This window comes from Delphinus delphis, chromosome X (genome assembly GCF_949987515.2).
Source record: "Delphinus delphis chromosome X, mDelDel1.2, whole genome shotgun sequence".
Lineage (NCBI taxonomy): Eukaryota > Metazoa > Chordata > Mammalia > Artiodactyla > Delphinidae > Delphinus > Delphinus delphis.
In genome coordinates, this window is record NC_082704.1 from 36,626,716 (window position 1) to 36,651,229 (window position 24,514).

The 24,514-nt window shown below is 35.8% G+C and overlaps 1 protein-coding gene across 3 annotated transcripts in view; it reads left to right on the plus strand.

Moving 5' to 3' along the window:
- RBM41 (RNA binding motif protein 41) overlaps window positions 1-24,169 on the plus strand; it is a 66,409-nt gene extending 42,240 nt beyond the window's left edge. For all 3 annotated transcript variants that reach the window (XM_060002253.1, XM_060002254.1, XM_060002252.1), the window contains 2 exons: window positions 20,225-20,372; window positions 22,322-24,169. In XM_060002253.1, the coding sequence (XP_059858236.1) occupies window positions 20,225-20,372; window positions 22,322-22,488 (315 nt within the window). In that variant the 3' untranslated portion in view covers window positions 22,489-24,169. The remainder of the gene's footprint in view (window positions 1-20,224; window positions 20,373-22,321) is intronic.
- Window positions 24,170-24,514: the final 345 nt, after the last annotated feature.

The following is a 24,514-nucleotide window of genomic DNA, read 5'->3' on the forward strand; positions in this document are numbered from 1 at the left end:
CCTTTGAATGATTGCATTTCTAATATATTCTTGATGTTCAAGGGTAGCTTGATTTTTATTTATTTTTTATTATGAAATATTACTCATTATAAAAAGTTACAGAGAATAATATAGCAAAAACCTTTGTACCAAGCCAGCCATCTTTATCAATTCTTGCCTTTTTTTTTCTTGGCCATGCCACGCAGCTTGTGGGATTTTAGTTCCCCTGACCAGGGATTGAACCCAGGCCCTTGGCAATGAGAGCGCAGAGTCCTAACCACTGGATCGCCAGGGAATTCTCTATCAATTCTTAACAGTTTCCATATATGCCTAATTAAAAAAAAATAAGGCCTTATGGAGACGCCTGAAGACTTTCGTGTATCCCTCCCCAATCCCATTCCTCTTTCTCCTTTCCAGTGGTAACCACGATCCTGTATTTGCTATTTATTGTTCCCATCCGTGTTTTTATATTTTTACTATATATCTATATATTCATAAACAACATATAGTTTTACATATTTTTTAAATATATAGATGATATCATACTGTACATACCCTTCTACAACTTGCTTTTTTGACTCAATATACATGTTTTTGAAATTTATTTCTAAAGATATAAGGAACTATGTAGCGTTCCATTGTAGAAAGATACTATAATTCATTTATCCATTCTCCTGAAGATTTTTTCTTTTCATTTTTTTCTGTTATAGACAGTTCTGCAGCAAACATTATTGTACATATCTCCTGTTGCATATGTACAGGAGTTTCTCTAGGACAGGTTTTCAAATTTTAATTTACTATTAGTAGGTCACAACCAGCAATTTTTTAAAGAAATGAAATAGAATAGAAAACATCAAAGTGCATTCCATAGAGTAGTAAGGATGATTATTGTTTCTTGAAGCTTTTGTTTAATATGTGTGTGTGTGATATGTATGTGGGCCAGAATATAAAATGCATTTCTTCCTATACATCTCAGTCAAAAAGGCCAGAAAAATATTGCTCTATTGCAGTGATTCTCAAATGTTAGTGTGCAGCGGAATCACCTGGAAGACTTGTTAAAACACAGATTGCTGGGTTCCGCCCTCAGAATTTTTTGTTCTATACATCTGGAGTAGGGCCTGAGAATTTGCATTTCCAGTTTCCCAGGAGATACTGATGATGTTGCTGGTCTGAGAGTGACATTTTAAGAATCACTGTTCTGTATTACATATCTAGGAGTGGAATTCCTGTGATACAGGGTATGTGTATCGTCACCTCCATGAGCAGGGTTTAAGAAATCTCTTTTACATCTTTGCTAAGACTTTAAAGTTTTTGACTTTTTATTTTTGCCAGTCTAATGTGTTTGAAAGGTATCTCATGGTTTTAATTTGCATGTTCCTGATTTCCAGTGAAGTTATGCATGTATTTATACATTCATTAGTCTTTCAGGAACCTTCTATGAATTGCCTGTTCTGCTTCTTTCCCCATTATTTGATTATTTAGTTTTTAATATTATTTATAGATTTTGATTATTTAGTTTTTGATATTATTTATAGATTTTATTTTAAAATTCTGGATACAAACCCTTGCTGCACCTGGTGAGTAGCTTATATTTTTAACATTGTTTCTGATTTCTTTTGTTAAGCAGAAGTCTTTCATTGTAACGTAATTAAATCATCAGTATTTTATTTGATGGTTTGTGCTTTTTGAGACATTTTAAGGAAATCTTTCCCTACAAATCAATAAGAAAAAGAGAAACAACCCAATAAAAATGGCCAGAAGATATGAACAGGCAATTCACAGGGGAGAAAACATGAATGGACAATTAACTTATAAAGTCTCATTAGTAATCAAAGAAATGCAAAATAAACTACAATGAGATACCATTTAACACCCAGGATGTTGGCATACATTTAAAGGCCTGACTGTGCCAAGTATTGGTGAACATATGGAACAGTAAGAACTCTTAATATACCGCTGGGTGAATACAAATGAGTACAGCCACTTTCAAGAACATTGTGGCAATATCTAGTAAAATGAAAGATGCTCATACACTGTAAGTCAGTAATCCCACTTCTTGGTATCTATCCTAGGGGAACTCTTACACACGCACATTAGATGTTATAAGGATGCTCATAGTAGCATTGTTTATGAACAACATACATGTTCATAAGCAGGAGAATGGATAAAGCATGGTATATCCATAAAATAGAATACTATACAGAAGAAAAAATGAATGAAATAGAACTACAGGTATCAACATGGATGAAACTCAAACAATATTGAATCAAAAAAGTTTGTTGCAGACTTTGGGTTTCAGTGCCAACATGTAAAGTGCTTAGAAGTCATCACTGCTCTCTTAGAACAGGAAGAACAGCTGAACGAACTAAAAATCAATGACTTTTCTTGGACCTATCAGGGATTTGACATCAGAGAGCAAACTGCAATCCTGAAATCTGGAGAGACAGGCAATTACAAAGAGTGACAGCCCAGATCTGCTTATCAGGAGCAGAAAGCACTAGAGCCATAAACTGGTAGGAACACTTAAGTGGTAACTTTGACAAATTGCAGGAAGCAGAGTGTAAATTAGTGTTTGAGTAACAAACACCTGGGGGCCACAGTCTATGGGGGTCCCCACATTTTCATGACTTTTACCTTCAGGAACTCCACTGGGTTCTCAGTGTGAAGAGCCAAGAAAAAGTCTCCTGCTCCTGGCATGGTGACAGGAAAAGTATTCAACTTGAAATACAACCAGATCTTCTACTTAACAAAGAGCTATCCAGCAAGTAAAACAACTTTACCAAAGCCTTCTCTAGTGTGGGAGAAGGGAAATTATCCAACTCCAGGCTCCTCTAGCCTTACTGTCTCATCTAAGAGAAAGAGAATAAAAGCTGTGAAATACTTGTGAAGGTTACAGGCTGGGTACATGGGCACAATAAAAGACTGAAACTTAATTATAGGATTGCAGAATGTTTTCCCATACCCCACACCTTACTACCACATCAGCAGGGCTTCAGTACGTTAACTGTGGATTACAGTCGAAAGACCTGCAAGACTCAGACTCTAAGACGTTTTTAGGGAAACCCAAAGAAAACAAGGGAGACAAAAACAAGGACGTTAGAGGAAATTGAAAAACCTCTGACACCTACAGCTAGAGTAAACATTAAACACAGCCCAGCTTCTAGCCAGATTAACATAAAACCTCACATTAATGACTTGTTTATCTCAGTTTCTATTATGTTATGCATTGTGTCTGGTTTTCAGCAAAAAAGAAATGATAAGGCATGCTAAAAGAAAAACCACAGTCTCAAGAGACGAAACAAGAAGCATCAGAACCAAACTGAGATACAACGTAGGTTTTTGAATGATCATATATATGGAATTTAAAATAACTATAATTAATATGATAAAGAGTCTGTTAGAAATAGTATACAACATGTAAGAACAAATGGATAATGTAAGCAGAGAGATAGAAACTCTAGAAAGATGCAAGAAATCAAAAACACTATAACAGAAATGATGCCTTTGGGAGTTCCCTGGTGGCCTAGTGGTTGGGATTCTGGGCTTTCATTGCCATGGCCCAGGTTCAATCCCTGGTCAGTGAACTGAGATTCCCGCAAGCCATGCGGCATGGCCAAAAAAAAGAAAAAGAAATAATGCCTTTGATAGGCTCATGAGCAGACTGCATACAGCCAAGGAAAGAATTAGTAAGCTTGAAGTTACGTCAATAGAATCCTCCCAAACTGAAATGAAGAGATTACAAAAAGACTTTAAAAATGTAACAGGGGCTACCCTGCTGGCACAGTGGTTGAGAGTCCGCCTGCCAGTGCAGGAGACACGGGTTCGTGCCCCGGTCCGGGAAGATCCCACATGCCGTGGAGCGGCTGGGCCCGTGAGCCATGGCCGCTGAGCCTGCGCGTCCGGAGCCTGTGCTCTGCAACGGGAGAGGCCACAACAGTGAGAGGCCCACATACCACAAAAAAAAAAAAAGTAACAGAATATCCAAGGACAATTTCAAAAGGTGTAACATACACATTATTGGAATAGCAGAAGAAGAAAGGAGCAGAAGAAATATTTGAAGTAAGAATGGCTGAGAATTTCCCAAAATTAATGACAGACACCAGACCACAGATTCAGAATCCAAGCAAAGAACACAAAGTAGGATAAATACCAAACAAATACACCTAAGCATATCATGTTCAAACACAGAAAACTGTGAAGACCAAGAGAAAATCTTGAAAATGGCCAGAGAAAAACTCTCTACCTATAGAAGAACAAAGATAATAATTATACTGGATTTCTCATCAGAAACCATGCAAGCAAGAAGAGAGTAGAGTAAAATATTTAAAGTGATGAAAGGAAAAACACCCACCTAGAATTCTGTATCCAGGAAGAACAATCATTTAAAATTGGAAGAAAAATAGTTTATCAAACAAACAAAAACAGGGAATGTACAACAAACTAAATTAATATTGGATTATAACCCAAAGTATAGAATATCTATGAGTCAATATTGATAATAAAATGACTGAATGAATCAATAAATGGGGGAGAGGAGACAAATATCCCATGAAGAAGAATTCTAAATAGTTTATGTAGATGCTCCACCTCAAGGAAGGGAAGCATAACTCCTGACTTCTTAGTTTTGAGCTACTCTTAGTGACTTCTTTCCAAAGAGTACAGTATGGAAATACAGAAGGAAAAAAAAAGTAATGTTGCAGTGTAGAAACCCAGCAAACACTGCCTCAGGTGATTGAAGCGAAGATCAATCATAAATCATGTTGATAGTATGTGTGTTTGATATGATGTGATAAAAATTGTACTTTTTCTCTGTAGTCTTCCTCCTAGTAATCCATAACCACAATATAACCATAGGAAAACGTCAGAAAAATTCTAGTAGTGGGGACTTCCCTGGTGGTCCAGCAGTTAAGAATCCACCTGCCAATACAGGGAACACTGGTTTGATCCCTGGTCCAGGAAGATCCCACGTACCGCGGAGCAACTAAGCCCGTGCGCCACAACTACTGAGCCCACGCTCTAGAGCCCGCAAGCTGCAACCACTGAGCCCACATGCCACAACTACTGAAGCCCGCGCTCTGTAGAGCTCATGCGCCACAACTACTGAGCCCATGTGCTGCAACTACTGAAGCCTGCATGCTCTAGGGCCTGCGTGCCACAACTACTGAGCCTAAGTGCTGCAACTACTGAAGCCCGCATGCCTAGAGCCTCTGCTTTGCAATGAGAGAAGCCGCCACAATGAGAAGCCCATGCACCACAACGAAGAATAGCCTCCCTCTCACCACAACTAGAGAAAGCCCACGTGCAGCAATGAAGACACAGCACAGCCAAAAAATAAATTAAAAAAAAATTCTAGTAGTGGAGCATCCTACAAAATACCCAACCAGTACTCCTCAAAAATGTCAAGATCTTTAAAAACAAGAAAAGCCTGAGAAACTGCCACAGCCAAAAGGAGACTAAAGACATATGAAAACTAAATGTACTATGATATCCTGGATGGGATCCTGGAACAGAAAAAGGACATTAGGGAAAAACTAAGGAAATCTAAATAAACTATGGAATTTAGTTAATAATAATGTATCAATATTAATTAATTTATTTAAAGAAACGTACCATAGTAATGTAAGATGTTAATTATAGGAGATATTGGGTGTGGGGTGTATGGGAACTCTTTGTACTACTCAGTTTTTCTATAATTCTAAAACTGTTCTAAAAAATGAAGTATTTTTAAAAAATTTAAACAGGTAGCTGCAGAAAATGCATACAGTATAATACCATATATATAAAGTTCAAAAAATACAAAACAACACTGTTTGTTGCAGAGGGATACCAGGAAGAGCTTCATCTCCTGTTATCACTTGGAGTTTCTGTTTTTCTCTTTCACAGAAATATTTATCTTGTTTTTGGGCCTAGCTGTATCTTTGTGTGTATCTTTGTATATATGAATATATACATATATATATATATATGTTGTGGACATATACATACATACATACCCATGTGTATGTATGTATGTATGCATGTATGTGTGTATATTTTTGGAACAGAGAAGATGCATCCAAGCAAGAAGTGACCGAGCCACCTTGACCAGAAGTCCTCTTGATTTTTTAAAAAATGTTCATATCAAAGGGAATAATCTTAGTATGGATCTTTCCTACTTGGTGAGAAACTTGCAGTATTTTTCACATACCTCTCCCTTTCTCTGGTTATTTAATTTGGTGATGCTTTCATAATGAGTATTTCAGAGCCAAAACTCTGCATCACCTGAAATTACTTAAGTGAATCACAAGTCAGTTATTCTATGCCCTTGCCTTTAAGATATGAGTGTGGTTAAATGCTAAATATGTGAACATCCAGCTTCAAAGGCTTTGAGACATAAAGAGTCTACTGCTTATTGCAATGTTTAATATATTTACTCATATGTTTCAATGGTAAGTCATTTAAGCAGGCTCTGTTTTCTAGCTCTTTGCTTTTGCTGCTCCTGTCTGAATTTTTCTCAAGTTTTTTTTAAGCTATAGAGCATATAACTTATGCTAGCCAATGTGTCTCTTTTTTTCTCCTCCAGTGCAATAAAATGCACATAACCTGAGATCTACCTTTAACAAAATTTCAAGTGTACATTACAGTATTGTAAACTGTAGGCACAGTGTTGTACAGATCTCTAGAACTTTTCATCTTGCATGACTGAAATTTATACCCACTGAACAGCAACTCCCTATTTCCTGATCCTCCCAGGCCCTGGAAACTACCATTCTACTTTCTGCTTCAATGACTTTGACTACTGTAGATACCATATATAAGTGAAATTTTGCAGTGTTTGTTCTTCTGTGACTGGCTTATTTCACTTAGCATAGTGCCCTCGAATTTCATCCATGTTGTAGCATATGACAAGATTTCCTTCCTTTTTTCTAGCTAAATCATATTCCACTGTATGTATATACCACACTTTTTTATTCATTCATCTGTGGTGGACATTTAGGTTGCTTCCACATCTTGGCTGTTGTGAATAGTGCTGCAGTAAACATGTGAGTTCTGATATCTCTTCAAGATTCTGATTTTAATTATTTGGATAAGTAACCAGAACTGGGATTCTTGGATCATATGGTAGTTCTATTTTTAATTTTTTGAGGAACCTCCATACTGTTCTCTGTAGGGACTGCACCATTTTCCATTCATACCAAAAGTGCACAAGGGTTCCAATTTATCCACATTCTCATCAACATTTATTTTCTGAATGTGTTCTTTGAAGAAATGCCTATTTAGGTCTTTTGCCCATTTTTTTCAAGTTGTCTTTTGCTGTGAGTTGTGGTAATTCCTTATATATTTTAGATATTAACCTCTAATCAGATATATGATTTCCAAATATTTCTCCCATTCCGTAGGTTGCCTTTTCACTTTACTGACTGTTTCCTTTGCTGTGCAGAAGTGTTTTAGTGATGTAGTCCCACTTTATTTTTGCTTTTGTTGCCTGTGTTTCTGCTGTAATACCTAAGAAATCATTGCCAAGGCCAGTGTCATGAGGATTTTCCCCTATATTGTCTTCTGGAAGTTTTAGAGTTTCAGGTCTTATGTTTAAATCTTTAATCCACTTTGAGTTGATTTTCGTGTATGATATAAATAAGAGGCCAATTTTATACTTTTGCATGTGGATATCAACTTTCCCAACGCCATTGGTTGAAGGGACTATCCTTTCCCCATTGTGTATTCTTGCCCCGCTTATTAATCAGTTGACTGTATATGTGTGGGTTTATTTCTGGGCTCTCTATTCTGTTCCATTAGTCTACATGTCTGTCTTTATGCCAGTATCATACTGTTTTGATTATTGTAGATTTGTAATATATTTTGAAATTAAGAAGTGTGAGGCCTCCCCAGTTTTGTTCTTACTTCTCAAGATTGCTCTGGCTATTTGGGGGTCTCTTCTGGTTCCTTATGAATTTTAGGATTGTTTTTCTATTTCTACAAAAAATAACATTGGGATTTTGATACGAATTGCATTAAATCTGTAGACCACTTTGGATAGTGTGGACATTTTAATAATATTGTCTTCTAGTCCATGAACATGGCACATCTTTGAGTTTATTTGTGTTGTCTTTAATTTCTTTGAGCAATGTTTTGTGATTTTCAATGTACAAGTCCTTCACTTCCTTGGTTAAGTTTTTCTTCAATTGAAGTATGTTTGACATACAAAAAAAGCTGTACATATTTAATGTATGCATCTTGGTGGGTTTGAAGATAAATATACAACATGAAACCATCACCAGTACAATGCCCTAAACTTAACCATCACCTCCAGGAATTTCCTCCCTCCATTTTTTCTTTTGATAAGAATATTTAACATAAGATCTATCCTTTTAACAAATTTTTAAGTATCCAATACAGTATTGTTAACTATATATACTCTGCTGTACAATAGATCTGTAGGACTTACTCATCTTGTATAAGTGAAACTATATACCCTTTGATGAACACCTCCTCAATTACCCTTCCTCCTAGCCCCTGGTAAACACGATTCTATTCTCTGCTTCTATGAGTTTGACTATTTTAGATTCATGATATATGTGGGTCATGTAGTATTTGTTCTTCTGTTTCTGGTTTATTTCATTTAGCATGTCTTCCAAGTTCACCTACGTTGTAGCAAATGACAAGATTTTATTCGTTTTTAAGGCTGGGTAATACCTTGTTGTATTTGTACACCACATTTTCTTTTTATCCATTCATCTGTCAATAGACATTTAGGTTGTTTCCATGTCTTTGCTATTGTGAACAATGGTGCAGTGAACATGGGAATGCAGATATTTCTTCCAGATTCTGATTCCAGTTCTTTTAAATATATAGCCAGAATTGGGATTGCTGGATTATGTGGGTTCTATTTTTGATTTTTTAATGATCTTCCAACTGTTTTCCATTGTGGTTGTACAAATTTACATTTCCACCAACAGTGTACAAGGGTTAAAATTTTTCCACATCCTTACCAACACATCTTTTTTTTTTTTTTTTTTTTTTGCTTTTGAGTTTCAGGAATCCCTTATATATTTTAGATATTAACCTTTCATTAGATATATGATTTGAAAATACTTTCTCCCATTCTGTAGGTTGCTTTTTAACTTTGCTGATTGTTTCTTTTGCTGTGCATATTGGTTTGAATTGATGTAATGACACTTGTCTGTTTTTGCTTTTGTTGCTTGTGCTTTTTCACAGCATATCTAAGAAATTATTGCCAAGGCCAGGGTCAAGATTTTTCTGTTTTCTTCTAGGAGTTTTAGAGTTTCATGTCTTATTTTTAAGTCTTTACTTCCTTTTGAGTTGGGTTTTGTATAGGGTATAAGAGAAGCATCTAATTTCATTCTTTTGTACTGGATATCCAGTTTTCCAAACACCATTTATTAAAAAGGCTATCTTTTCCCCATTGTGTATTCTTGCCCTCCTTGTCTAAGATCAGTTTATGATAAATGTGTGGTTTATTTCTAGGCCCTCTATTCTATTCCATTGGTCAATATGTCTGTTTATTTTTATGCTAGTACCTTACTGTTTTGATTACTGTAGTTTGAAATCAGGATATGTGACACATCCTACTTTGTTCTTCTTCCTCAAGATTGCTCTGTTGATTTGGGGTCTCTTGTGGTTCCATATGAATTTTAGGACTTCTTTTATTTCCATAAAATTTGTAATTGGTTTTTTTTTTTTTTTTTTTTTTTTTGGCTGTGTTGGGTCTTCTTTGCTGCGCACGGGCTTTCTCTAGTCGTGGCGAGCAGGGGCTACTCTTTGTTGTGGTGTGCAGGCTTCTCATTGTGGTGGCTTCTCTTGTTGCAGAGCATGGGCTCTAGGTGCTCGGGCTTCAGTAGTTGTGGTGCAAGGGCTCTAGAGTGCAGGCTCAGTAGTTGAGGCACACAGGCTTGTCACTCCGCAACATGTGGGATCTTCCCAGACCAGTGATCGAACCCGTGTCCCTTGCATTGGCGGGCGGATTATTAGCCACTGCACCACCAGAGAAGTCCCTGTCACTGGGATTTTGATAACAATTGCATTGAATCTGTAGATCACTATGAATAGTATGTACATTTCAACAATATTAATATTTCTAATCCATGAATATGCAATGTCTTTCCATTTATTTGTGTCTTTCAATTTTTTTTAAATGTTTGTTTTTTTTTTACTGAAGTATAATTTACAATGTTGTGTTAGTTTCTGGTGTACAGCAAAGTGATTCAGTTTTTTATACACACACACACACACACACACACACACACGTATACAGTTAGTCCCCTACATACAAACCTTCAAGTTGTGAACTTTCAGAGATGCAAACGTGTGTTCACATGTCCAGTCATGTAAGTTAGTTCACATGTCTGGCGTACATTGTCACATGCATGCATCCTCTACAAGTGATTATGTTTTTGTGTACTTTACAGTAGTGTATAGAGTACAGTAGTACAGTATCTTTATTTTAAGCCCAGGATGTCCGGAAGCAAGCATAAAAGCAGTGGTGATGTAGCTGGTACTGCTAAGAAGTGCCAAGTGATAACAATGGAAACAAAAGTGAAAATAACTTGAGAGAGTGGAGTGAGGCAAAACAATGGTAGATGTCACTCGTTCTTATAACATGAATCTTTCAACCATCAGCATGATTTTGGAGAACACGGACAAGATCATGTAACATGTGAAGTCTCCTGTGCCAATGATGTCAACAATAGTATCAAAGAAGTGTGGAAAAGTGATGGAGGAGATGGAGAAACTTCTCAGTGTGTGGATGCAGGATCAGCATCTGCGTCGAGTCCCACTCAACTTAATGCTGATTTAAGAGAAAGCTAAAAGCCTTTATGAAGACTTGAAGAAGAAACACGGCGAAGAATCCAAGGGCGCATCTTTTAATGCCAGCCGTGGCTGGTTTCATCAGTTCAAGGCTAGAGCCAACCTTCACAACATAAAAGTAAGTGGCGAGGCAATGAGTGCAGATAACAGTAGCTGCCCGGGAATTTCCTGAAATGTTTCGAGAAATTATCGATAAAGGTATGTATTTACCCGAGCAGGTTTTTAATGTGGATGAGTCAGGACTGTACTGGAAGAGGAAGCCAGACCGAAGTTACATCAGTAAGGAGGAAAAGTTGATGCCAGGCTATAAAGCAGCAAAGGATAGGCTATCTCTGTTGTTTGGTGGCAGTGCTTCCAGCAATATGAAGCCGAAGCCTCGCTTAGTTTATCATTCAGAGAACCCAAGAGCCCTTAAAACATAGCCAAGGGCTCTCTTCCTATTGTGTGGAAGAGTAACCCCAAAGCCTGGGTTGCACAGCCATTTTCCAGAACTGGTTTTTCCACCAATTTATCCCGGAGGTAGAGAAATATTGCTTGGAGGAGGATGTTCCATTCAACATTCTTTTGCTGCTCAACAATGCTCCAAGCCAACCCCCATTCATGGACGACTTTCATCCCAACATCAAAGTACAGTAGTGCATATGCCACTGAATACTACATCGCTCATCGAACCTATGAACCAGGGAGTTATAGCAACGTACAAGAAATATTATTTACATCACACTTTTCATCAGGCAGTAAAGGTGAGTGACAAATCAGGAACAACTTGGCGACAATTTTGGAAGGACTATGACATCTACAAGGCCACAAAGAAACATTGACTCTGCTTGGCGTGAGGTTATGGCCGTCACCATGAATGGGGTTTGGAAGAACCTTGGCCCACAGTTTGTTCACGGTTTTCGTGGATTTGAGAAGGTGGATGAGGAGTCCAAAGAGGCCTTCAGCAATGTAGTGACCCTCAACGAGCAGCTGGATGGAGCTAGATCTGCAAGAGGACGACTTCATTGAACTCCTTGCTGTGCAGCATGAGGAGCTTACTAATGAAGACCTGGTGGAATTGGAGGCCCAGAGAAAGGACGAAGAGAGACAAGAGGAAGAAGTAACTGAAGAACCGAAAAGATTCACGATGCAGGAAATGGCAAGGGGATTTTCTTTATTTAAGGAGGCATTGTTAGTTTTTGAGGCATAGGACCCAAACGTTGAAAGGTACACAAAGGTTGCTGCAGCCGTTCAGAATGCAATCCAGTGCTACCGTGTCATCTATGGTGAGAAGAAAAGAGCTACTACCCAGACATCACTAGATCATTTTTTTTAAGAGGGTAGATAGAATTGAGTCCAGCAAGGAACCAGAACCTGTGCCATCAACGTCAGGCGTGAGTGAAATTGCAGCTTGCCCTCCATCTCCTGTTGCTGATGGTCCTTCAGCTCTACCATCTCCCACCTCCTCTCCCTCCTCCAGTCAGTAACTCTTCTTGCCTGTTCACTGGATGCCAGCCTCTGTATGCCAGCTGTTGTACTGTACTACTGTACTTTTCAAGGTACTGTACTGTAAGGTATAAAATGTTTTCTTAATTTTTTATGTTTGTTTTTTATGTATTATTTGTGTGAAAAGTATTATAAACTTATTACAGTACAGTACTAAATAGACAATTGTGTTAGTTGGGTACCTAGGCTAACTTTGTCAGACTTATGAACAAATTGGACTTAGAACACACTCTTGAAATGGAAGTCGTTCATATGTAGGGGACTTACTGTATATAATTTTTCAGATTATTTTCATTATAGTTTATTACAAGTTATTGAATATAGTTCCCTGTGCTATAGAGTAGGATCTTGTTGTTTATCTGTTTTATATATAGTAGCTTCTATCTGCTAATCCCAAACTCCTAGTTTATCCCTCCTCCCTGCCTTTCCTCTTTGGTAACCATAAGTTTGTTTTCTATGTCTGTGAGTCTATTTCTGTTCTGTAAATAAGTTCATTTTTATCATATTTTAGATTCCACATATAAGTGATGTCATATGATATTTGTCTTTGTCTGACTTTCTTCACTTAGTATGACAATCTCTAGGTCCGTCCATGTTGCAGCAAATGTCATTATTTCATTCTGTTTTGTGGCTAGGTAGTATTCCATTGTATATATATACCACATCTTTTTCCATTAATCTGTTGACGTATATTTAGGTTGCTTCCATTTCTTGGCTATTGTAAATAGTGCTGTTATGAACACTGAGGTGCGTGTATCTTTTTAAATTAGAGTTTTCTCCAGGTATATGCCCTGGAATGGGATTGCCCGATCATATGGCAACTCTGTTTTTAGTTTTTTAAGGAACCTTCATACTGTTCTCCATAATGGTTACACCAACATACATTCCCACCAACAGAGTAAGAGGGTTTCCTTTTCTCCACACCCTCTCCAGCATTTATTATTTGTAGACTTTTTGATGATGGCCATCCCAACTGGTGTGAAGTGATACATCATTTTAGTTTTGATTTGCATTTCTCCAATAATTAGCGATGTTGAGCATCTTTTCATGTGCTTATTGGTCATCTGTATGTCTTCTTTGGTGAAATGTCTATTTAGGTCTTCTGCCTATTTTTGATTAGGTTGTTTGTTTTTTTGTTATTGAGTTTTATGAGCTGTGTGTATATTTTGAAAAGAAGCCCTTGTCAATTGCATCATTTGCAAATATTTTCTCCCAGTACGTAGGTTGTCTTTTAGTTTTGTTCATGGTTTCCTTTGCTGTGTGAAAGCTGATAAGTTTGATTAGGTCCCATTTGTTTATTTTTGCTTTTATTTCTATTGCCTTGGGAGACTGACCTAAGAAAACATTGGTATGATTTATGTCAGAGAATCTTTTGCCTGTGTTCTCTTTTAGGTGTTTTATGGTATCCTGTCTTATATGTAAGTCTTTAAGCCATTTTGAGTTTATTTTTGTGTATGGCATGAGGCAGTTTTCTAACTTTATTGATTTACATGCAGTTGTCCAGCTTTCCCAACACCACTTGCTGAAGAGACTGTCTTTTCTCCATGGTATATTCTTGCCTCCTTTGTCAAAGATTAATTGATTGTAGATGTGTGTGTTTATTTCTGGGCTCTCTGTTCTGTTACATTAATCTATATGTCTGTTTTTGTGCCAGTACCACGCAGTTTTGATTACTGTAGCTTTGTAATTGTCTGAAGTCCGGGAGGGTTATGCCTCCTGCTTTGTTCTTTTTCCTCAGGATTGCTTTGTCAATTCTGGGTCTTTTATAGTTTCTTATAAATTTTAGAATTATTTGTTCTAGTCTGTGGAAAATGGCATGGGTAATTTGATAGGGATCACATTAAATCTGTAGATTGCTTGAGGTAGTATGGCCATTTTAACAATATTAATTCTTCCAATCCAAGAGCGTGGTATATCTTTACATTTCTTGAAATCATCTTCTGTTTCCTTTATCAGTGTTTTATAGATCTCAGCATATAAGTGTTTCATCTACTTGGTCAGGTTTATTCCTAAGTATTTGATTTTTTTGATGCAATTTTTATTTATTTATTTTTTATTGAAGTGAGTTACAATGTTGTGTTAAATACTGCTGTACAGCAAAGTGACATATATATATATATATATATATATACATACACACACACATCCTTTTTCATACTCTTTTCCATTATGGTTTATCACAGGATATCAAATACAGTGGGATAGGATATTTGCTATACAGTAGGACCTTGTTTATCTGTAGCTTTATCCTTTTTTTTTTTTTTTACAAAGGAACTGTTTATTAACTAACATGTAATTCTACTAACTTTCTATGTCTCATGGTCATAACCACTGTCAGGATGTTGTTAAGGCCACTGTGTCCCCTTTATGAGATCCATAAGAAGAAACTGCTGACTCGTCTTTTTTTTTTCTTTAAAACATCTTTATTGGAGTATAATTGCTTTACAATGTTGTGTTAGTTTCTGCTGTATAACAAAGTGAATCAGCTATGTGTATACATATATCCCCATATCCCCTCCCTCTTGCGTCTCCCTCCCACCCTCCCTATCCCACCCCTCTGGTGGTCACAAAGCACCGAGCTGATCTCCCTGTGCTATGCAGCTGCTTCCCACTAGCTATCTGTTTTACATTTGGTAGTGTATTTATGTCCATGCCACTCTTTCACTTCATCCCAGCTTACCCATCCCCCTCCCTGTGTCCTCAAGTCCATTCTCTACATCTGTGTCTTTATTCCTGTCCTGCCCCTAGATTCATCAGAACCTTTTTTTTTTAGATTCCATATATATGTGTTAGCATACGGTATTTGTTTTTCTCTTTCTGACTTACTTCACTCTGTATGACAGACTCTAGGTCCATCCACCTCACTACAAATAGCTCAATTTAGTTTCTTTTTATGGCTAATATTCCATTGTGTATATGTGCCACATCTTCTTTATCCATTCATCTGTTGATGGACACTTAGATTGCTTCCATGTCCTGGCTATTGTAAATAGTGCTGCAGTGAACATTGTAGTACATGACTCTTTTTGAATTATGGTTTTCTCAGGGTATATGCTCAGTAATGGGATTGCTGGGTCATACAGCAGTTCTGTTTTTACTTTTTTAAGGAACCTCCATACTGTTCTCCCTAGTGGCTGTATCAGTTTACATTCCCACCAACAGTGCAAGAGTGTTCCCTTTTCTCCACACCCTCTCCAGCATTTATTGTTTGTAGATTTTTTGATGATGGCCATTCTGACTGGTGTGAGGTGATACGTCATTGTAGTTTTGATTTGCATTTCTCTAATGATTAGTGATGTTGATGATGTAATTTTTAAAGGGATTTTTTTAAACTTTCCCTTTCTGATATTTCATTGTTAGTATAAAGAAATTCAACAGATTTCTATATGTTAATCTTGTATCCTGTTACCTTGCTGAATTTGCTTATCAGTTCTAGTAGTTTTTGTATGGAGTCTTTAGGGTTTTCTATATATAGTATAATGTCATCTGCATATAATGACAATTTTACCTCTTCCCTTCCAATTTTGATACCTTTTGTTTCTTTTTACTGTCTGATTTCTGTGGCTAGGACTTCCAGTCCTATGTTGAATAGAAGTGGTGAAAGTGGTCATCATTGTCTTGTTCCAGATTTTAGTAGGAAGGCTTTTCACTGTTAAGTATTATGTTGACTGTGGGTTTGTCATAAATAGCTTTTATTATGTTGAGATATGTTCGCTCTGTACCCACTTTGATAAGAGTTTTTATCATGAATGGATGTTGAATTTTATCAAATGCTTTTTCTGCATCTGTTGAGATGATCGTGTGTTTTTTGTCTTTTCTTTTGATGTGGTGTATCACATTGATTAATTTGCATATGTTGAACCATCCTTGTGACCCTGAGATGAATCCAACTTGATCATGGTGTATGATCCTTTTTATGTGTTGTTGGATTTGGTTTGCTAATATTTTGTTGAGAATTTTTTGCATCTATGTTCATCAAAGATACTGGCCTGTAATTTTCTTTTATGGTAGTGTCTTTGTCTGGATTTGGTATCAGGATGATGGTGTCTTCATAGAATGACTTTGGTAGTGTTCCCTACTCTTCAGTCTTTTGGAAGAGTTTGAGAAGGATTGATATAAGTTCTTCTTTGTATGTTTGGTAGAATTCCCCAGTGAAGACAACCAGTCCTGGACTTTTTTTTTGCAGAGAGTTTTTTTAAATTACAGATTCTATTTCACTTCTAGTGATTTGTCTGTTCAAACTATCTATTTATTTTTGATTCAGGTTTGGTGGACAAGTTTCTAGAAACTTGTCCGTTTCTTCTAGGTTGTCCAATCTGTTGGCATATAATTGTTTATAGTATTCTCTTATGGTTTTTTTGTATTTCTGCAGTATCAGTTGTGATTTCTCCTCATTTATTTGGGTTCTCTCTCTTTTCTCATTGAGCCTGACCAGAGGTTTGTCAGTTTTGTTTACATTTTCAAAAAAACAGCTCTTGGCTTATTGATTTTTTTCTCTTGTTTTTTGATATCTATTTTATTTATTTCCTCCCTGATCTTTATTATTTCCTTCCTTCTGCTGACTTTAGGTTTTGTTTGTTCTTCTTTTTCTAATTCTTTTAGGTGGTAGGTTAGGTTGTTTATTTGAGATTTTTCTTGTTTTTGAGGAAGGGATTTATCACTACGAAGTTCCCTCTTTGGACTGCTTTTGCTGCATTCCATAGATTTTGTATGGTTGTGTTTTCATTGTCTTTTGTCTCAAGGTATTTTTTAACTTCCTCTTCGATTTCATTGTTTTTGACCTATTGCTTTTTTAGTAGCATGTTTCATCTCCATGTAATCATTTTTTTTCTCGTTTCTCTTTCTGTGGTTGATTTCTAGTTTCATGCTGTTGTGGTCAGAAAAGATGCTTGAAATAATCCCTGGCCTCTTAAAGTTGTTGAGGCTTGTTTTGTGTCCTAGTATGTGGTCTGTCCTAGAGAATGTTCCAGTGTGCACTTGAAAAGAATGTGTATTCTGGTTGTTGTTGTTGTTTTGTTTGCTTTGGTGGTTTTTGTTTTTGTTTTTGTTGGATGCAATGTCCTGAAAATATCAATTAAGTCTGTCTGTTCTGTTGTGTCATTTTGTTGCCTTATTGATTTTCTGTCTGGAATATCTGTCCATTGATGTCTTTTGAGATGATTTGTGATTTTTATCCTTCATTCTGTTAATGTGTTGTATCTTATTGACTGATTTTCATATGTTGAACCATCCTTGCATCACAGGGATAAATCCCATTTGGTCATGATGTGTGATCCTTTAAATGTGCTTTTGAATTCAGTTTACTAGTTTTCTGTTAAGGATTTTTGCATCTGTATTCATCAGGGATATTGGCCTGTAGTTTTCTTTTCTTGTAATGTCTTTTTCTGCTTTTGGTCAGGGTAATGATAGCCTCATAGAATTAGTTTGGGAGTGTTTCCTCCTCTTCAGTTTTTTGAAAGTGTTTGAGGAGGATTGGTATTAATTCTTCTTTAAATGTTAGGTAGAATTCACCTGTGAAGCCATCTGGTCCTGAGCTTTTCTTTGTTGATTACTGAATCAATTTTATTGCTAGTTATATATCTATTCAGATTTTCTATTTCTTCATGATTTTGTCTTGGTAGGTTTTATGTTTCTAGGAATTTATCCTTTTTTCTAGGTTATCCAATTTGTTGGCATATAATTATCAGAGTAGTCTCTCATAATTCTTTTTTATTTCTGTGGCATCCATTGTAGTGACTCCTCTTTCACAGCTAATTTTATTTGAGTCTTCTTTTTTTTCTTAGCCTAACTAAAGGTAGTCAATTTTGTTGATCTTTTTAAAAAAACAGCTCTTAGTTTGGTTGATTTTTTTCTATGATTTTTCTAATCTCTATTTCATTTATTTCTGTTCTAATCTTTATTATTTCCCTCTGATAACTTTGAGCTTAGTTTATTCTGTTTTTTCTAGTTCCTTGAAGTATAGAGTTAAGTTGTTTGAGAGCTTTCTCCTCTTTTAATTTAGGCACTTAATGCTATAAAATTCCCTCTTAGCATTGATCTTGCTGCGTCCAATAAATTTTGGTATATTATGGTTTCATATTCATTTGTCTCAAGGTATTTTCTAATTTCCCTTTTGATTTCTTCTTTGACCCATTAGTTGTTCTAGAGTATTTTTGTTTAGTTTCCACAAATTTGTGAATTTTCTAGTTTTTCTTCTGCTATTGAAAGTGAGGTATTGAGATCTCCTAGTAATACTGTGTTGCTTTCTGTTTCTTCCTTCAGTTTTCTCAATGTTTGCTTCATATATTTAGGTGCTCTGATGTTGGATGTATATATATTTATAGTAGTTATATCTTCCTGGTGAAATTGACCTTTTTATCGTTATATAATATCCTTTTTTGTTTCCTTTGAAAGTTTTTTACTTAAAGTCTATTTTATCTTATATAAGCATGGCCAACCCTGCTCTTTTTTGGTTACAACTTGCATGGAATTTATTTTTCTATCCTTTCATTTTCAGCCTATGTATGGCCTTAAATCTAAAGTGAGTTTCTTGCAGACAGCACATAGTCAGATCTTGGTTTTTCTTTGTTCAGCCACTCTATGTCTTTGATTAGGGAGTTTAATCCATTTATAGGTAAAGTAATTATTGATAGGGAGGACTTACTATTGCCATTTATTCGTTGTTTTCTGTATTGTAGCTCTTTTGTTGCTCTTTTTCTTTCTTGAGGTCCTCCTTTGTATTTCAGTGAATTTTTGGTAGTGAAGTGCTTTTTTCCTTTCTCATTTTCTTTTGTGTATCCTCTATAGGTATTTTCTTTATAATTACAATGGAACTTACCCAAAACATCTTATAACAATCTATTTTAAGCCGATAAGAACTAAGTTCAATCACACTTAAGAGCTCTTCTTTGTTTTCTTGAATATTTCTTTTTTTAATAGCATCCCATTCATAATAGATAGAATATTTTCTCTTATTTCTCTGAGGGTATTAGTGATGGCTTTTTGAAGTGTTTTTTTTTTTTCGTCCTTGCATAGTTTGTTTTCTCCCATTTGCTTTCATTTCTTTGTTTGCTCTGTTCTCTTTCACATTAGAGGCTTTTCTCAGATGCCTGATAATCTGTGCTCATATTTATGAGTAGGGGCCAAAAACAGATTGGAAGCTCTGAGCAAATGAGTGATCCTTATTGACTTTGAGCTTCACTTAAAGTCATCTGGCTTGTCCATTTCTTGGGGAAATTCCACATCCAAAATCAGCATTTTTAGATCTTTCTTCTTGGGGTAATCAGATTCCCCAGAGAAGACTTCAGAACTCTTGCATGGGAGGGTACCACCAGCATTGTGGGAGCCTAATGGGAGGAAGTGTTTGGGGTATCCTCATCATTCAGAATGCATTATTTCTCTTAATCTCCTAGTTTTTAGGAACAGTATTCTCATCCTCAACTGTATCTAGCTCTCCCTGTGTTCAGAGAATGAACCTCCAGTATTCACCAAGATTGGGAGTGGTCTTTACCCAGTAGCATACTATAGGGGAGGTGTTTAAAGATCTAATCTATTTTTAAAGAGTTTTCAACCTACCCACCTTATCTTAACCCCAGCTCTTTACATCCATTTCCAGAGACACCTGAATATATCAGTTCCTAAAATGTTTGAGGATTCTTAGGTGTAGATTGGGTTAGTTCCTGGCTTTCCCCACTGCTGGTTTAAGATTCAGCTTTCTTGAGTACACTCGTTCAGTTATTTTCCAGCTTCCAGAATATTGTTGCTATTGCCTCCTTTCCTTGTTCTTCCTTACCTTGTCAGTTTGTATTAAAAAAAAAAGTCTCTATAGTTTTTGGAGAGTTTTCTGGAGGGATTGAAATTAGATGCATGTGTTCAATCCACCATCTTTATCTGAAACTAACTAATTCCTACCACAATTAAATAGTTGCCTTACCTCCCTAATGTGTTATTTCTGGTGATCCTTGGTTTATATTAGGTGTTATACCTGAAGAACCTTAGCCCTCGGGTGACCGAAAGAGATCTTGTCTCATTATTCGCTCGGTTCCAGGAGAAGAAAGGACCTCCAATTCAATTCCGAATGATGACTGGACGAATGAGGGGGCAGGCTTTTATCACTTTTCCCAGTAAGTAGTTTCATCTGGATAATTACTCAGTTGTAGCATAAGTTCATTAGTGACTACTTGTCCCCTCTCTTGTTTAGGTATAGCACTTTGATTTCTCTACAGCACATGAGAAGTATGTGCTTGGCCAAGCACATGGGAGGAAGGGAAGAGAACTAAGGAAAACATGTTTTTAATTTTTCTCTACTTTCCCTTCTGTGCTTCCTCTCCTCCTTTGACAGTGCACGGCCACTTTATACCTTTGTCCTCACTTTTCCTCAGTCTTGGCACTTCCTACTCACGCCATCAAAATTTACTTTCCCTTTGCTGAAAATAGTATTTCTAGTCCAAGTTATAATTATGTTAATTATTAATATATTGGTATTCTGATCAGAACACTTGTACTTGCATTATGCCCTATTCCTTTAGGACTAAGAGACTGCAAGATATTATGCTATTATGCTATATTATGCTAATGCATTACTAATTCATAATTAACTAGTAGGTGATATATTCTTTTAACTATTGTTTGCATCTTAATACATGATTTCAGTATCCTAAGCCAAAGGGAGAAATAATACAGGCATATCTCAGAGATATTACAGATTCGGTTCCAGACCACTGCAATAAAGTGAATATCCCAGTGAAGCAAGTCACATGAATATTTTGGTTTCCTAGCACATGTAAAAGTTATGTTTGTACTATACTGTAGTCTACTAAGTGTGCAGTAGCATTTTGTCTAAAAAAACAATGTACATAACTTAAAAATACTTTCTTGGTAAAAAATGCTAGCCATCATCTGACAGTGCAAGGTTGCTAGAAACCTTAAATTTGAGGGAAAAAACTGCAATATCTGCAAAGCATAATAAAGCAAAGTGCAGTTAAAAAGTTATACCTGTATAGGAATTTCAGTTCCTATGACAGACCAGACTTTCTTTTTTTGGTGGAGGCTGGGTAGGAGCTGTGCCTTTTATTATCCCTAAAGTATCATCATTTATATACAGCCTAGTAATCTATTTAAAGGGAAGTGCTTTTATACATGAGCAGTGCCAAACTCCTCTGCATTCTTTTCATACAGCATTGTACCATCTTTCCTATCTCATTGAAGGTTTGTGGATCCTCAACGCTAGTGATTTTTAGTCTTTTCAAGTGTGAGAACCCTTTTTAAACTTATAAAATTACTTCATGCACCCCCACCTAATATGATCTATTAATTGAAAACATATGTAATAAAAAGGCTTTATACACTAAGTACTTCTAAATAAATAACCATTTTAGTAATTATACATGCATTTGAAAATTTGTAGTGCATACATATATGAGACATAAATTGGTTCAATCTAAAAACATTGCTTGTCCACTTATGATTTCACAGACTCTAGGCAGTAATTCCATTCCTTCCTAATTTCCCACATCCAGGCTCTGAGGCCCATAAATCAAATCCTCCTGCTATATGCTATATACTCTTACACTTCAAGCTTCCATATGCCTGCAAGCATTCTTAAACTTACTTATCCTAATGAGGGCTCCTACAACCACTCTCTGATCAAAAGGAAAAAGTAGCAAAATGTCCTCAATACCATGATAACTTCTTTTATTTGTCTTCCCCATTTTGAAAATGATTTCATTCTTACAGTACCTATAATCTGTTATCTAAGATAGAGGTTTGTGTATTATTAGTTATAGCTTAACCCTCTTTAACACACTGTCTGTATCCTTGTTTCTTTACCTATATCATTGAATTAGGAGAAGCTCTCAAACATCCATTTTAAGATTTTATTGTTGTTATTCTTAGCCATTAGTTTAATCTTGCTGAGTTATTACAAATTTGAGATTGTAGAAAACCCAATAAAATCAAATAATTACGTGGCCTTATAGCCTACACTGAACTCCAAGGCAAAACAACATAAACTAGACTTGGAATAAAATCGATTAAGCCACATATAAACTGATGTTTTTTCTTTCTCTTTTAGATGCAGAAATAGCATGGCAAGCATTGCGTCTAGTAAATGGATATAAACTACGTGGGAAAATATTGGTGATAGAATTTGGAAAGAACAAAAAGCAGCAGTCAGATCTCCAGGCTGCTTCTCTAATATCATCTACTACAGATAATACTACAGAAATCAGTGGCAGCTAGAAGACATAAAGATTGTGAGTCCCAGGAGGTCTTTCTTGCATCAGAATCTAAGATCTAGGATTTGTATATAGATAGCAATTTATTTGGAATTGAAGAAGAGAAGCTAACTGAGGGAGAGAAAACTGAATTAAAATCCCTTTCAGCTTTTGGAAAGAATTGGTAGAAAACATTTTCTATAATCAAACACTCTCCGGGATAGACAATATAATGAGTATGGAGGATAGGGAATAAAGAGTATCATTTTCTCAGGATAAATTACAGTAGATTACTTCCAAGGGTTTTTTTTTTAATCATTATAATTTATATGAGGTCTTAAATATTTGTCCCTTGAGATAACATTCTTTCAAGACTGGCTCCTATATATACAAAACTAAAAAATGAATTAAGTGTTGAAATATTTATTTATAGAGCCCATTTGTCCCTAAATTTATTTTCCTAGTAAATAAATGACCAAGACTCCAGGCCTAAACATCAGCAAATGCTCTTGAATGAGACCTATCAGCAGTAACAGTAGGTAGTTTTCATAAGTTAGTCAACATATTTAATGGACATTTCCCTATTAAGTTATCACTGTCTTCAAATAGCTTTATATTTTTTCTAATGAAAGAATTTAGATCAAAACATTAATGTTCTCATAGTCATTTAAGCTAGCTACCATTGAGTAATGATTGAATTAAAAGCAATAAACATTGAATCATTGTCTATTACATGTTAGAGATTAGATATATTAATTTTAGAAGAGGAACATACTAGCAAAGAATAACTAAAGAGGGGTAGAAATAAAGAGCTCTCTAGAAGAGAGACAGCCTACCCCAAATCCCCCAGTTGTTTGTTTGTAGTTGCTGGAGAATAGAAAGATGATATGATATAGAGGAAGTAGTACAAACTTTGGAGTCAGACCTGTTTGAACTTCACAGCCATACTTACCACTCTGTGACTTTGGCAAGTCACTTAATCTGAGCCTCAGTTTTCTCATCTATAAAAATGACGATAATAATACTACTTACCTCATTGGGTTGTGATGTTTAATGGGATAATTGTATCCAGGTTGAAGATCAGAAAGAAAAAATAATGAAAATTTAATGGGGTAAAGAACCATTAAGCACTCCAACATACTTGTAATGGGAATATCAGAGAAAGAAAGGAGCAGAAAAAATATTCCAATAAATAATGGCTGTAAAATCCCAAATTTGATGAGAAACATTATCTACACATCTGAGAAATCTCAATGAACCCCAATTAGGATAAATAAGAAGAAATCAACAAACATACCATAATAAGAATGCTAAAACCCAAAGACAAAGAGAAACTTTTAAAAGCAACATGAGACAACTGAAGCAACTTACAAGGGAACCTCAATAAGAGTAATAGATGACTTCTCATCAGAAACAATGGAGGTGGCAGTGGGAAAACATATTCAAGTGCTGAAAGAAAAAGACTGTCAATATAGAATCCTATATTCAATAAAGCTGTTTTTCAAAAATGAAGATGAAATAAAGACATTCCCACATAGTCAAAAACTGAGAGACTATGTTGCTGTCAGGCCTGACTTACAGGAAATGTTAAAGGAAGTTCTTCAGGTGGAAAGCAAGTGACCTCAGACGGTAATTTGAATCTACACATCCAAAAAATTAGCATAGGTAAAGGTAATTATGTAATTATAAAAGACAGTCAAAATACATTTTTCCTTTCTTGATTTAAAAAGCTATTTTATAAGACAATATGTATATAGTTGCATTGTTGGATCTATAACATATAAAACTGTAATATATTTACCAATAACAAGACAAAGGAAGTGGGTGGAAACAAAGCTGTATTGGATTAAAGAAATGACTCTAAAATGGTAACTCAAATCCATAGGAACAAATGAAGAAAATAAGAAATGGGAAATAAGGTTAATATTAAAAAGTTGTAAATATATACTTGTTCTTTCTTTCAGCTTCTTTAAAAGACATAAAATTATATTAAGTAATAATTATAATGATGTATTGTTGGGTTTGTAATATAGAAATAATAATAACAATAA